Source organism: Mytilus trossulus, chromosome 7, assembly GCF_036588685.1.
Source record: "Mytilus trossulus isolate FHL-02 chromosome 7, PNRI_Mtr1.1.1.hap1, whole genome shotgun sequence".
Classification (NCBI taxonomy): Eukaryota; Metazoa; Mollusca; class Bivalvia; order Mytilida; family Mytilidae; genus Mytilus; species Mytilus trossulus.
The window spans coordinates 75,798,762-75,813,735 of NC_086379.1; the positions used below are offsets into that span (position 1 = coordinate 75,798,762).

The 14,974-nt window shown below is 33.2% G+C and overlaps 1 protein-coding gene across 2 annotated transcripts in view; it reads left to right on the forward strand.

Annotated features, from left to right (window-relative positions):
* Positions 1 to 120: 120 nt before the first annotated feature.
* Positions 121 to 14,974, forward strand: part of LOC134725822 (uncharacterized) — a 72,729-nt gene continuing 57,875 nt past the window's right edge. Inside the window, exons 1-2 of one of the 2 annotated variants that reach the window (XM_063590014.1) lie at positions 121 to 331; positions 8,848 to 9,011. In XM_063590014.1, coding sequence (XP_063446084.1) covers positions 180 to 331; positions 8,848 to 9,011 — 316 coding nt within the window. In that variant the 5' untranslated portion in view covers positions 121 to 179. The remainder of the gene's footprint in view (positions 332 to 8,847; positions 9,012 to 14,974) is intronic. The other variant, XM_063590013.1, reaches the window with a different exon arrangement.

Consider the following 14,974-nt stretch of genomic DNA (forward strand, 5'->3'; position numbering starts at 1 on the left):
CCCTCTAGCGACCAATAACTCTATGATGAGACAAGGGATAGAAAAGTATATAACGACTGGAATATTAAGTTAAGTCGAATTTTCGACTGGAATTTTATTTTCTGGGAAGAGTAAAACTAGAAATGACTGGTACACAGTAAAGTCTTTTGCAACTGGTTTATTTTCCCCCTTACCTATAAATGAGTACACCTACACCGGATTTGGAACCAGACTGTTTGAAAATGGCAGCCTCCATGTTCAGAGGACATGGAAAGTTATTACATCAAATCTGCCGAAAACACAAGATTTTTTTGGATGCAAAACGACGAACCTCTACGTCATACATAATCCTGTAAGACTTTTTGTCGCTGATGCACTGTTAAAACGTTTGAACTTCGGAAAATAGATGCAAATATAATTTAGTTATGCAATAAAAAAAAATGAGAACCTGTAAAATTAATAAATGCACTATTTTATGAAACCCATACCCAATACTGAGAACAAAAACTCACAGACAGAGATTGCATTTTGGCTGTGAGTCACTCCCCAGTCTACAGTTATGCCCCTTTGTAGCGGTAACTTGTCTTTTTGCCCTGATTGCATACACCTCATCGCTATTCTCGGCTGATTCACAGAAGTTTGAAATCCTATCAATAAGGGGGTAAAAATATACCAAAGTCGACTATCTCTTTGAGAGAAGCTCTACTGTAATAGTCGACTTTGGTATCTCTTCGAGAGAAGTTCTACTGTGATAGTCGACTTTGGTATATTTTTACCCCCTTATTGATAGGATTTCAAACTCCTGTAGCTGATTCATGATCTGTCCAGCTTGAACTTTTGTCATACAACAATCACTTTTCCATTGTAGCGTCAGATATTTTTATATTATATATTATACAGGTACCTACATGTACATGTACTATGGCAGAAATGGCAGACAATGTGATATAGAAAAAGCCATATCATATACACTTTATTATATACATATACCCCAAGTAGATGTTTTTATGTGACATGACGTCATACAGATAAGGAGTTTTGAAATGACGTCATACAGATTATAGGTTTGACATGACGTCATACAGATTAGGGATTTGATAAAGCCATTGCAATCGATGACGTGACGTCATACATATTAAAGGTGTGATAAATTAAAGCTTTTGCAACCGTGCTGATATTGATGTCATCACGGATGGCTGATACAGCATGCTTGCCAATGATTGTATTACATGTATTACACATACAATTTATCTGTATTTACTTCTAAGTATATAATAAATAAAACTAAAATTACTCTTAAACGCTTTACAATTCACATATGTAAGTATTTACAATAAAATATGAAAGCCTATGTTAAAAATTCTAAAACAAACAGATTTTGAAAATATAGCACTGATAAAACATTTATATAAAATGGACATGATAAAACTAAGGAGATATTGAATCCGTACCAATAAAAGTAAGTTAAAACTTCAAAATTGCAGCAAAAATAACCAATTAAAGTAAGTTTAAACTTCAAAATATTTGCACAAATAACCAATAAAAGTAAGTTTAAACTTCAAAATGTATGCAAAAATAACCAATTAAGTTAAAAATTCAAAAAAAGTAATTGCTTAAAAATTCAAAAAATTTACAATGATACAGAAATATTTTAAGAACTATGAAAAGCATGTCTGAATAAAGAAGTTTTCAGGTTTTTCTAAAAACTTTCACTCAATGGATGTTCCGTAGATCACTTGGTAAATCATTCCACAGAACGGCTGCTGCTTTGTGGAAGAAGATTTAACAAACATTATTCATGTTATGACCTCATATTCAATGTTAACAAAGAAACACCATCATCTGGTAATGTTTTTTCATATAAAAGAATTATTAAAAATGAAATTGGTATTATGTTCATTTTTATATTTTACAAGACTTATAAAGATATAATTTACTCAAAGTTTCATGACAACAAGACCGAAAAAAGAAAGTAGATTTCTGCACAGATGCAGGGATTTAAAAATGTCTGAAAAAGTGTTTTTGAGTTCATAAGTAGAATTTAATTAACGTATTTAGTTGTCTATGTGGTATAAATTCTTGAAATTCATGAAATACAAAGGACAGATTTTAAAGTTAATGGCTTGTTTTGGACTTCATTAAATGTTCATACTGATAATTCTCACTAAATGCTGTAATAATCATAATTGTCTTTGATGGATTTAATAATATAAAAAAAAAAACATTTTGTTCTGATTAACTAGTCAGCTAGGAATAAGTAAAAACAATCATGTAGGAATTGTAAAACATGAAAAGGAATCATATTATAGTGTAATTAACTGGCTGTTTCTGTATTGACACTGTTATAGATTGAGGTTACCTGTATTGACACTGTTGTAGATTGAGGTTACCTGTATTGGCACTGTTATAGATTGAGGTTACCTGTATTGGCACTGTTATAGATTGAGGTTACCTGTATTGACACTGTTGTAGATTGAGGTTACCTGTATTGACACTGTTATAGATTGAGGTTACCTGTATTGGCACTGTTATAGATTGAGGTTACCTGTATTGGCACTGTTATAGATTGAGGTTACCTGTATTGGCACTGTTATAGATTGAGGTTACCTGTATTGGCACTGTAATAGATTGAGGTTACCTGTATTGGCACTGTTATAGATTGAGGTTACCTGTATTGACACTGTTGTAGATTGAGGTTACCTGTATTGACACTGTTATAGATTGAGGTTACCTGTATTGGCACTGTTATAGATTGAGGTTACCTGTATTGGCACTGTTATAGATTGAGGTTACCTGTATTGACACTGTTGTAGATTGAGGTTACCTGTATTGGCACTGTTATAGATTGAGGTTACCTGTATTGACACTGTTATAGATTGAGGTTACCTGTATTGGCACTGTTGTAGATTGAGGTTGAGGTTACCTGTATTGACACTGTTATAGATTGAGGTTACCTGTATTGACACTGTTATAGATTGAGGTTACCTGTATTGGCACTGTAATAGATTGAGGTTACCTGTATTGACCCTGTCATAGATTGAGGTTACCTGTATTGACCCTGTCATAGATTGAGGTTACCTGTATTGACCCTGTCATAGATTGAGGTTACCTGTATTGACACTGTTATAGATTGAGGTTACCTGTATTGACACTGTTATAGATTGAGGTTACCTGTATTGACACTGTTATAGATTGAGGTTACCTGTATTGGCACTGTTATAGATTGAGGTTACCTGTATTGACCCTGTCATAGATTGAGGTTACCTGTATTGACCCTGTCATAGATTGAGGTTACCTGTATTGACCCTGTCGTAGATTGAGGTTACCTGTATTGACACTGTTATAGATTGAGGTTACCTGTATTGACACTGTTATAGATTGAGGTTACCTGTATTGACACTGTTATAGATTGAGGTTACCTGTATTGGCACTGTTATAGATTGAGGTTACCTGTATTGGCACTGTTATAGATTGAGGTTACCTGTATTGACACTGTTATAGATTGAGGTTACCTGTATTGACCCTGTTATAGATTGAGGTTACCTGTATTGACCCTGTTATAGATTGAGGTTACCTGTATTGGCACTGTTATAGATTGAGGTTACCTGTATTGGCACTGTTATAGATTGAGGTTACCTGTATTGACACTGTTATAGATTGAGGTTACCTGTATTGACACTGTTATAGATTGAGGTTACCTGTATTGACACTGTTATAGATTGAGGTTACCTGTATTGGCACTGTTATAGATTGAGGTTACCTGTATTGGCACTGTTATAGATTGAGGTTACCTGTATTGACACTGTTATAGATTGAGGTTACCTGTATTGACCCTGTTATAGATTGAGGTTACCTGTATTGACCCTGTTATAGATTGAGGTTACCTGTATTGGCACTGTTATAGATTGAGGTTACCTGTATTGGCACTGTTATAGATTGAGGTTACCTGTATTGACACTGTTATAGATTGAGGTTACCTGTATTGACACTGTTGTAGATTGAGGTTACCTGTATTGACACTGTTGTAGATTGAGGTTACCTGTATTGGCACTGTTATAGATTGAGGTTACCTGTATTGACACTGTTATAGATTGAGGTTACCTGTATTGACACTGTTGTAGATTGAGGTTACCTGTATTGACACTGTTATAGATTGAGGTTACCTGTATTGACACTGTTATAGATTGAGGTTACCTACTGTTATAGATTGAGGTTACCTGTATTGGCACTGTTATAGATTGAGGTTACCTGTATTGACACTGTTATAGATTGAGGTTACCTACTGTTATAGATTGAGGTTACCTGTATTGGCACTGTTATAGATTGAGGTTACCTGTATTGACACTGTTATAGATTGAGGTTACCTGTATTGACACTGTTGTAGATTGAGGTTACCTGTATTGACACTGTTGTAGATTGAGGTTACCTGTATTGACACTGTTATAGATTGAGGTTACCTGTATTGACACTGTTATAGATTGAGGTTACCTGTATTGGCACTGTTATAGATTGAGGTTACCTGTATTGGCACTGTTATAGATTGAGGTTACCTGTATTGACACTGTTATAGATTGAGGTTACCTGTATTGACACTGTTATAGATTGAGGTTACCTGTATTGGCACTGTTATAGATTGAGGTTACCTGTATTGACACTGTTATAGATTGAGGTTACCTGTATTGACACTGTTATAGATTGAGGTTACCTGTATTGACACTGTTATAGATTGAGGTTACCTGTATTGGCACTGTTATAGATTGAGGTTACCTGTATTGACCCTGTTATAGATTGAGGTTACCTGTATTGACACTGTTATAGATTGAGGTTACCTGTATTGACCCTGTTATAGATTGAGGTTACCTGTATTGGCACTGTTATAGATTGAGGTTACCTGTATTGGCACTGTTGTAGATTGAGGTTACCTGTATTGGCACTGTTATAGATTGAGGTTACCTGTATTGACACTGTTATAGATTGAGGTTACCTGTATTGGCACTGTTATAGATTGAGGTTACCTGTATTGGCACTGTTATAGATTGAGGTTACCTGTATTGACACTGTTATAGATTGAGGTTACCTGTATTGACACTGTTATAGATTGAGGTTACCTGTATTGACACTGTTATAGATTGAGGTTACCTGTATTGGCACTGTTATAGATTGAGGTTACCTGTATTGACCCTGTTATAGATTGAGGTTACCTGTATTGACACTGTTATAGATTGAGGTTACCTGTATTGACCCTGTTATAGATTGAGGTTACCTGTATTGGCACTGTTATAGATTGAGGTTACCTGTATTGGCACTGTTGTAGATTGAGGTTACCTGTATTGGCACTGTTATAGATTGAGGTTACCTGTATTGGCACTGTTATAGATTGAGGTTACCTGTATTGACACTGTTATAGATTGAGGTTACCTGTATTGACACTGTTATAGATTGAGGTTACCTGTATTGGCACTGTTATAGATTGAGGTTACCTGTATTGACACTGTTATAGATTGAGGTTACCTGTATTGACACTGTTATAGATTGAGGTTACCTGTATTGACACTGTTATAGATTGAGGTTACCTGTATTGGCACTGTTATAGATTGAGGTTACCTGTATTGACACTGTTATAGATTGAGGTTACCTGTATTGGCACTGTTATAGATTGAGGTTACCTGTATTGACACTGTTATAGATTGAGGTTACCTGTATTGACCCTGTTATAGATTGAGGTTACCTGTATTGGCACTGTTATAGATTGAGGTTACCTGTATTGACACTGTTATAGATTGAGGTTACCTGTATTGGCACTGTTATAGATTGAGGTTACCTGTATTGACACTGTTATAGATTGAGGTTACCTACTGTTATAGATTGAGGTTACCTGTATTGGCACTGTTATAGATTGAGGTTACCTGTATTGACACTGTTATAGATTGAGGTTACCTACTGTTATAGATTGAGGTTACCTGTATTGACACTGTTATAGATTGAGGTTACCTGTATTGACACTGTTATAGATTGAGGTTACCTGTATTGACACTGTTATAGATTGAGGTTACCTGTATTGACACTGTTATAGATTGAGGTTACCTGTATTGGCACTGTTATAGATTGAGGTTACCTGTATTGACACTGTCATAGATTGAGGTTACCTGTATTGACACTGTTATAGATTGAGGTTACCTGTATTGGCACTGTTATAGATTGAGGTTACCTGTATTGGCACTGTTATAGATTGAGGTTACCTGTATTGGCCCCAAGACTTGAAGAGTCAAAGGCCAATACAGCTGATCAAGAATCTATAACAGGGCCAATACAGAAACAGCCAGTTAATTACACTATAATTAAATGGGTTTAAAAAAATTTAAAACCAGATGTGAATGTCCAGAATTAGCCCATGGTCCAATACTGCTTTTTTGTCGAGCCTGTGACTTTTGTCGCAGAAAGCTCGACATAGGGAAAGTGATCGGGCGGCTACGGCGGCGGCAGGGGTGTTACATGTAGCTCACTTCTTAAAAGCTTTATATTTTAGAAGGTGGGAGACCTGTATGCTTCATACTTTGTATATGGATGCCTCATGTTATGAAGTTTCTGTCAGTCACATGTCCAATGTCTTTGTGCTCATTTTCATGGTTCAGTGACTACTTGAAAAAAAGTTAAGATTTTTTGTAATGTTAAATTCTCTCTTATTATAAGTAATAGGATGATTATATTTGGTATGTGCGTACCTTGCAAGGTCCTCTTGCCGGTCAGACAGTTTTCACTTGACCTTGACCTTATTTCATGGATCAGTGAACAAGGTTAAGTTTTGGTGGTCTAGTCCATATCTGAGATACTATAAGCAATAGGTCTAGTATATTCCTTGAATTGAAGCACTGTAAGGTGTAAATGTCCAACTGGCAGGTGTCATCTGACCTTGACCTCATTTTCATGGTTCAGTGGTTATAGTTAAGTTTTTGTGTTTTGGTCTGTTTTTCTTATACTGTATGCAATTGGTCTATTATATTTTGTGTATGGAATGGTTGTAAGGTGTACAGTATTACCTGGCAGGTGTCGTATGACCTTGACCTTATTTTCATGGTTCCATGGTCAAAGTTAAGTTTTTAAGTTTTGGTCTTTTTTTCTTATACTACAATGTTTATGCAATAGGTCAACTATATTTGGTGTATGGAAATATTTCATGATCTACATGTCAGTCGTGCAGGTGTTATTTGACCTTGACCTCATTTTTTACGGTTCATTGCTCAGTGTTAAGCTTTTGTGTTTTGGTCTGTTTTTCTTAAACTATAAGCAATAAGTCATTTTTATTTGTTGTATGGAAGAATTGTTAGCTGTACATGCTTACCTGGCATGGTTCATCTGACCTTGACCTCATTTTCATGGTTCAAAGGTCAAGTTTTTAGTTTTCTTGGTTTATATTAAATTTATGTGACAGTTGTAATAAAGCTTATTATTAGGACTATCAACATAATATCAATGATTAGTAAAGAAGGTGAGACATTTCAGTGTGTTCACTCTTGTTCATACTAGCCCTGTTTTTTTTTGTTTCAAGACTTTAAGACGTTACAAAACATTGCATATGATTTAACCTGTTTATTTTGTGATTTTAATTTAAAAATTATAATACAAATGTTTTTATGCATAACAAAACCACCAAAGTTAAGCAATGGTGTAAGAAAATTGAAACCGGTAGTGAACGTCCTGTATAAGCCCAATACAGCTTTTTTCTGTATTGACCCTGTTTTTCCCGTATTGGCCATGTTCAAAAAGCAATATTAACTCTTAATTTATATCAACAGTGGAACGTTTTCAGTATTGCACATGCTGATTTATCCATATTAGGGCTGATTTGCTCATATCATTTAATAATATAAAAAAGAAGATGTGGTTTTATTTCTAATGAGACAACTGTCCACAAGAGACCAAAATGACACAGACATTAACAACTATAGGTCACCGTATGGCCTTCAACAATGAGCAAAGCCCATACCGCATAGTCAGCTATAAAAGGCCCCGATAAGACAATGTAAAACAATTCAAACCAGTAAACTAACGGCCTTATTTCTATAAAAAAAGGGTTGCATGTTTCTGTTAAGTTCTGCTTTAAAAAGTTAAGGCAAAAGTGCTTGAAAAAATATGAGCATGAATCATGATGAGCAGAACAGTAATTTTTTGCTTCTTCTCTTCTTACTTTACAGAAGAATATTAAAGTCTTGATTCTTGAAGGGAATGACTATATATAGCTATGACCTCATGGCATCCCTATGGATTTTACTTACCTCATATGGATCTGAAACCGTCTTAAAAAACTTATAATATGTATCTCATTACTTAGTCCTATGACTGAGTTAAAAACAAGTTCAATGGAAATTGTCATGCAAATTTTAAAAACAAGATTTCTTGTCAAAATTCCAAAAACAAAAATCCCTAAATAAAGTTCACAGTGTTTTCTCATTAAATCAAATCTGGGTAGTCACTATATCCTAGTCAAAGTTTTTTAGGCTGTATTACAATTTCTTGAAGAGACAGTGGGAACACTGGTAATACACAGTATAACCATGATAACAATGGTCATGATGGTCAGGAATTAAGATGTATTCATTTTAATGCCAAGCGATTGACAATGCAGGGGCTTGGAAATATTGGTGTCATACCTATGACAAGACTATTTCCACAACCTTGCATTGTAAATCACTAGCAAAATTGTTCAACCTAGATGATTGCAAAGATCCTGGTGTATCATTAGGGATAGTAAACTTCAATATGATCATGGTAACTATAAATTATATGTAAAGCAAGGCCTTATAGAAAACTCAAGCCAATATGAGACCAACATCTTAGAATTGTCATTGATATTCTCATGTTATATTTTAGGTTTCCTGAGTTACCCCCAGATACAGAGGACAGCAATCCTGTAATGAGATGGAAGGAATTTCCAGATTTTCCTAATATAACCCATGAAGGAGTTGTAAGGGCTGGTGCTAAACGATCCATAGATTTTGAAGTTCAGCTAGATAAACATATAACTCAGTTAGAGGGTTAGTCTTTGAGTTGTTATTCAGTGTTTTCCCCAGGATTTTCAAATAACATTACAAGGTTTAGAATGGCACTGTTTTGGTTTATTTTTTTTAATTTTAGCACCAATTTATAATATATTGTTTCAAATAATCTATTAAATAAAGTTACTATTTTTTTTTCTATGGGATGCACTATAATGTAAATACAGTTGTTTTACACACCATGCCTTTTGGGGGATAAATGCATAGATATTTTATTTTGTTTGCCAACTGGATTCCAGATATGATCTTTATTCTTCATCGCATATGTTTTGACATTTGAAAAAGGTAGTGGTGCATATAAACTTTCCATTTTAGAAATGTACTTTTTAGCTCACCTGGCCTAAAAGGCCATGTGAGCTTTACTCATCACTTGGCCGTCTTGGTCGTCGTCGTTAACAATTTTTCAAACATCTTCTCCTCTGAAACTACTGAATGGATTTACATGAAACTTAGAATGATTGTTTCTTAGTATATCCTGCACAAAGTGTGCGCTTCGATTTTTGATCCGTCATGGCCGCCGTTACTTAAAATAGAACATAGGGGTCAAATGCAGTTTTTGGCTTATATCTCAAAAACGAAAGCATTTAGAGCAAATTCTGACATGGGGTACAAATGTTCATTAGATCAAGATCTATCAGCCCTGAAATTTTCAGATGAATCAAACAAACCATTGTTGGGTTGCTGCCACTTAATTGGTAATTTTAAGGAAATTTTGCAGTTTTTGGTCATTATCTTGAATATTATTATAGATAAAGATAAACTGCAAACAGCAAAAATGATCAGCAAAGTAAGATCTACAAATAAGTCAACATGACCAAAATTGTCAATTGACCCCTTAAGGGGTTATTGTCCTTTAGTGACAAATTTTCACAATTTGTTCATCATATTTGCTTACTTTAAAAAATCTTCTTCTCTGAAACTACTGAATGGATTTGGATGAAACTTAGCATGATTGTTCCTTAGTATATCCTTCACAAAGTGTGCGCTTCGATTTTTGATCCGTCAAAAAACATGGCCGCCGTTACTTAAAATAGAACATAGGGGTCAAATGCAGTTTTTGGCTTATATCTCAAAAACGAAAGCATTTAGAGCAAATCTGACGGGGTAAAAATGTTCATTAGGTCAATATCTATCAGCCCTGAAATTTTCAGATGAATCAAACAACCCATTGTTGGGTTGCTGCCACTTAATTGGTAATTTAAAGGAAATTTTGCAGTTTTTGGTCATTATCTTGAATATTATTATAGATACAATAAAACTGTTAATAGCAAAAATGTTAAGCAAAGTAAGATCTACAAATAAGTCAGTTTGACCAAAATTGTCAATTAACCTCTTAAGGAGTTATTGCCCTTTAAAGACTTTTTCACAATTTGTTCATCATGTTGACTTACTTTAAAAAATCTTCTCCTTTGAAACTGCTGTATCAATTTCAGCCAAACTTAGGCTAAATGAGTTTCAGAGTATCTAGTATAAATTTTATATTTCATTTCCTTGTATGTCAAGAAACATAACTCCTATGGCTAAAATAGAATATAGGAGAAAATGATTTTTTTTTTGCTTTTGAAGAAAATAGGACGATTCAAAGAACATTTGAATAAATTGAAAAGCCAAAATAATCATTGATGAGAGATTAAACCAAAAAAATTCAGGTGAGCGATTTAGGCTCTTGAGAGCCTCTTGTTTAAGAAACTTGGTAATAAAGGTGGCACAGCTTTAGTTGTTAAAGGAGTTCCTTTGAGGAACTGCATTGTCTGTATTTTCAGAGTTTGAATATAACATATATATGCACACATTAAAAATGTCACAAAGATGGTGGTTTTTAATGTTAAGAACAGTAATTTTGAGCATGAAATTGCAAAATTTAGAAAACTATTCATGCCTTTTAACTTGATTTAAATGTAAAGAGAGGAGGGATACAGAAATTCAGACTTTTAGTATTATAATGAGATATTGTCTGAAATTTGAAGTGTGCATGTAACAGAATAATCTTCATGCTTGGGAGTTTTCATTCGTATATATGATGTCATGTTTTGCCATGGTTGGTGGATTTCTTTGTATCTTAAAAATAAAGTTCTCTTGGTGGTGTTTTGTTGCTAAAGAATTCTGATTTTTGAATGTAGATTAGTCTAACTTCTTTGAGGTTCAGGGTAGTTATCAATTGGTGCTTTACACTATGATGTTTGACTCCCCTTGAGAAAGATGTTGCCGAAGTATTGTCATGACCATAAGAGTAAGACATGTCATTTTCTGTTAGTTCACCATCACTTTATTTGATGTTCTTGTATCAACGTCTGGTTGTCCTCTTTTCTTACAATTCTATATCTTGACATATTTTACGATTTAAAAAGACACATAGGTAAAGGGTAGCTGCCACAGTGTCAACCATTTATTAGTTTGCTATTATGTCAGTTTATGGAGAACCACTCATGGCAGGTCAATAATGTTTTGGATGCATTTGTACAAGCATTGGCACATCTCATTTCCATGTTGATATTTTGGCTAAGCCCCCACTTTAGTGGTCTGCTGACCATCTGACTTAAAAAAAAAACTTCTGCTTATTTTACCTGTATTTGTTTGTGGTTTGGTCAGTTTAACATGTTTAAGGGGGGACTTCAAGAAGAATGCAATGATATATATTTGGAATGCAGTTGTATTAACATTGGTACATGTCATTTCCATTTGGATTGTTAAGTTCCACACCCTCATTCATAATCTATCGACTGACAATTTTGCATATGTATAACTTACATGTTAAAATATTGCTATTTTAATTTCAACATTTACATTTCATTCATGTCACAATAACAAAAAAGTAACAAATAAACAATCTGGCCAAAAAAAGTAACCTTACCAAACCTACTTTGAAATTGTAAAATAATATGATGGATTTAAGGTTTGGTCTTGATACCACATTTTATAGCTGGTTTTGATGCCACTTTTACTGTTTGGTTTTGATGTTTTGTTGCCACATTTTTATATGATCGCAAACAAGTTTTTTAGTCGTATAATGTTGTCGTTCAAAGATGCATTTCGTTTCCGGACAATAAGTTTAGTTGAAGTAAATGTATCTCTATAAATTTTTACCAGATGCTTCAATACCATTTAAGGAAGGTTTGGATTGATTTTGGGAGTTATGGTCCCAACAATTTAGGAATTACCGTCCAAAAAAAAGGGCCAAAATAAGCATTTTTGTAGTTTCCAGACAATAACTTGTGTTTTAATGTATGAATATCTCTGAAATTATACCAAAAGTAAGTTACCATACCACAAAAGGATGGTTAGGATTAACTTGGAGGGGGGTGTATTACTCTAATCATTTAGGAATTAGGGGGGCAAAAAAGTGGGAAAACTAGGTTTTACTGGTTAGGGACAAATAAGACAATTTGAAAAATACAATTTTGTTTATATTTGGATTTTACCTTACACTACTTGTAAATCATGTATAAAAAAATGTCAGCTTTTGGACTATTTGCCCAAAAAGGGTTTTATTAACAACAGCATAGTGTATTGCACAAAATTCCAAGTTCTTTGACTACAGTTATTCTGTGTCAGAAACCTATTATGTGTCTTATGTGTCATATATTTAATGAAAATTCAAATTCAGATCTGTATCAAGCATGAATTAATATTGTGTCCATTTTTGCCTCAACTTTTCAGGGTTGAACCTCTAGGGTCGTATCCAGCCAATTTTTGCTTTTTGGTTTAATGCCTCGTTTTACCATTTGGTTTGATGCATCATTTTTCTGTTTGATTTCCTGCCACATAAAACATTGTTTTGATGCCACATAAAACGTTGTTTTGATGCCACAATTTACTTCTTAATTTTTTATGCCACATTTTTATTTTTTATGCCACATTTTTAGTAATGCATATTACTTTAAGCTAACAACTTTGGATTTGTATCAAACAAGTTCAACTGATCAGGAAATGTTTTAAAAAAAATTATGAATTAATAACATAAACTTTAAATCACAAATGTTAAGATACTTTGTGGAAGAACAATTCCACCTGCAGGAATGTGTTAAAAAATGGTAATTAACACCCAGTTTTTTGTGACGTTTGTCCTAGAAATCATTTTTGGCTTAGGAGTTAAAACTGTTTGGTAGATAGTTGTCAAGCTTAGAAATTCTTTTTTTTTTTCTTTTTGTTAATTTAAAATACCCAATTTGATGTCAGTTTCATACATGTCATATAATGGTACACAGTTAAGGGTTATAAATTTCTAATTTTGTTGGAAAAACAATGTTTCCATAAAATTTCTAATTTTGTTAGAAAAACAATGTTTCCATAAAATTACTATATTTTGATAAAACATTGTTTTGTTGAAAAAGTAATTTGCAAAAAATGTTTTTCATAAAAGACTTTAAACAATATCATATTAACAATAGAGTTACTTTAGATTTGGAAAAGATAAATGGCATGAAGCCAAATTTATCAACTGCTATTGTTCGACCTTTCAAATCAAGGCTACATATCTATTTTTTATGCCAATATACCAACTTAAATGACAACATGGAATCGATCTTTTAAAAAAAGATGTTTGGGATTTTCTGGCTGTGTTGAAACCCATTGGGGGCCTTCTGTTGTTTTCTGTTCTTTGGTGGGGTTGTCATTTTAAAGCATTCCTTATTCCCATTCTAAATTTTATTCTTATTTCAAATGTTTGTCACAAAAATTAGAGACTTTTTATGACGCATGCTATCATTAATCAATGATAGAAATGAAGGGAATGCAATTTTTCATCAATGGTTTTAAAAAATATTACAATAACAATAAAGGGATAGAAACAATATTAATTTATAGCAATATGATATTCCCTACAGAAAGTAACCAAAAGTTAGCATGCAATAAATTCTATTATTGTATAGAAATATAATATTTCCCACAGAACGTAACCAAAAGTAAGCGTGCAATAAATTCTAATATTGCACTAGTGCAATAAATCTTCAAAATTCATGACGTCATCAACGTTTAAATCTTAGTTTTAACCATTTTTTACTTTCAAATATTATATTGCTATACAATAAAAGGGTTATTGCATGAATATTTGGGAATATTGTCCCTCGTAGAACATATATTGCACTCGCAAGCTCGTGCAATATAAAATTCTACTCGGGACAATATTCCCCAATATTCATGCAATAACCCTATAATATTGCACTAGTGCAATAAATCTTCAAAATTCATGATGTCATCAACGACAAAATCTTATTTAAACAAATTTTTACTTTCAAATATTATATTGCTATATAATAAAAGGGTTATTGCATGAATATTGGGGAATATTGTCCCTTGTAGAACATATATTGCACTCGCAAGCTCATGCAATATAAAGTTCTACTCAGGACAATATTCCCCAATATTCATGCAATAACCCTATAATATTGATCAAAATATGAAGTTCTTCTCAAGTTTTTGGTACTTCAAGTTATGTTAGCCTTTTTTATATTTGATTCAAAATTATTACATGCCAATGCCAATTTTCATTGTTTTTTGGAGGTAAACAATTATTTACAGGCAATGGATTGATATTGTAGGAAATTTTTTGATTAAATGTAAGTTTTTACTTTAAATAAATTTGCTACTAAAATAAAAATGTCATGCTCACACAGTGAAGCGCTTGCTGGTAATGTCATACAACCTTAACATATGAAATATTGCTGACTATGAAGTACTGGGTATGCTCTTAACTGAAGGCCATACACTGACCTATTAATTTTTACGTCATTTAGTCTCTGGTGGCAAGTTTTTTCTTGGGCAAAAGAACCCACATCTTTTTATTTTCACATAACTTTATTTATTTTTGTCTATACATTTAAAATTTATATTCTGGTTTTTTAACTCAAGGTTGTAAAAGGTATAAGTATGTAAATATATTTTTCTTTGAAATATTTCTATATCTGATTTTGATTGACACCACATGCAGAATAGATTATTGACAC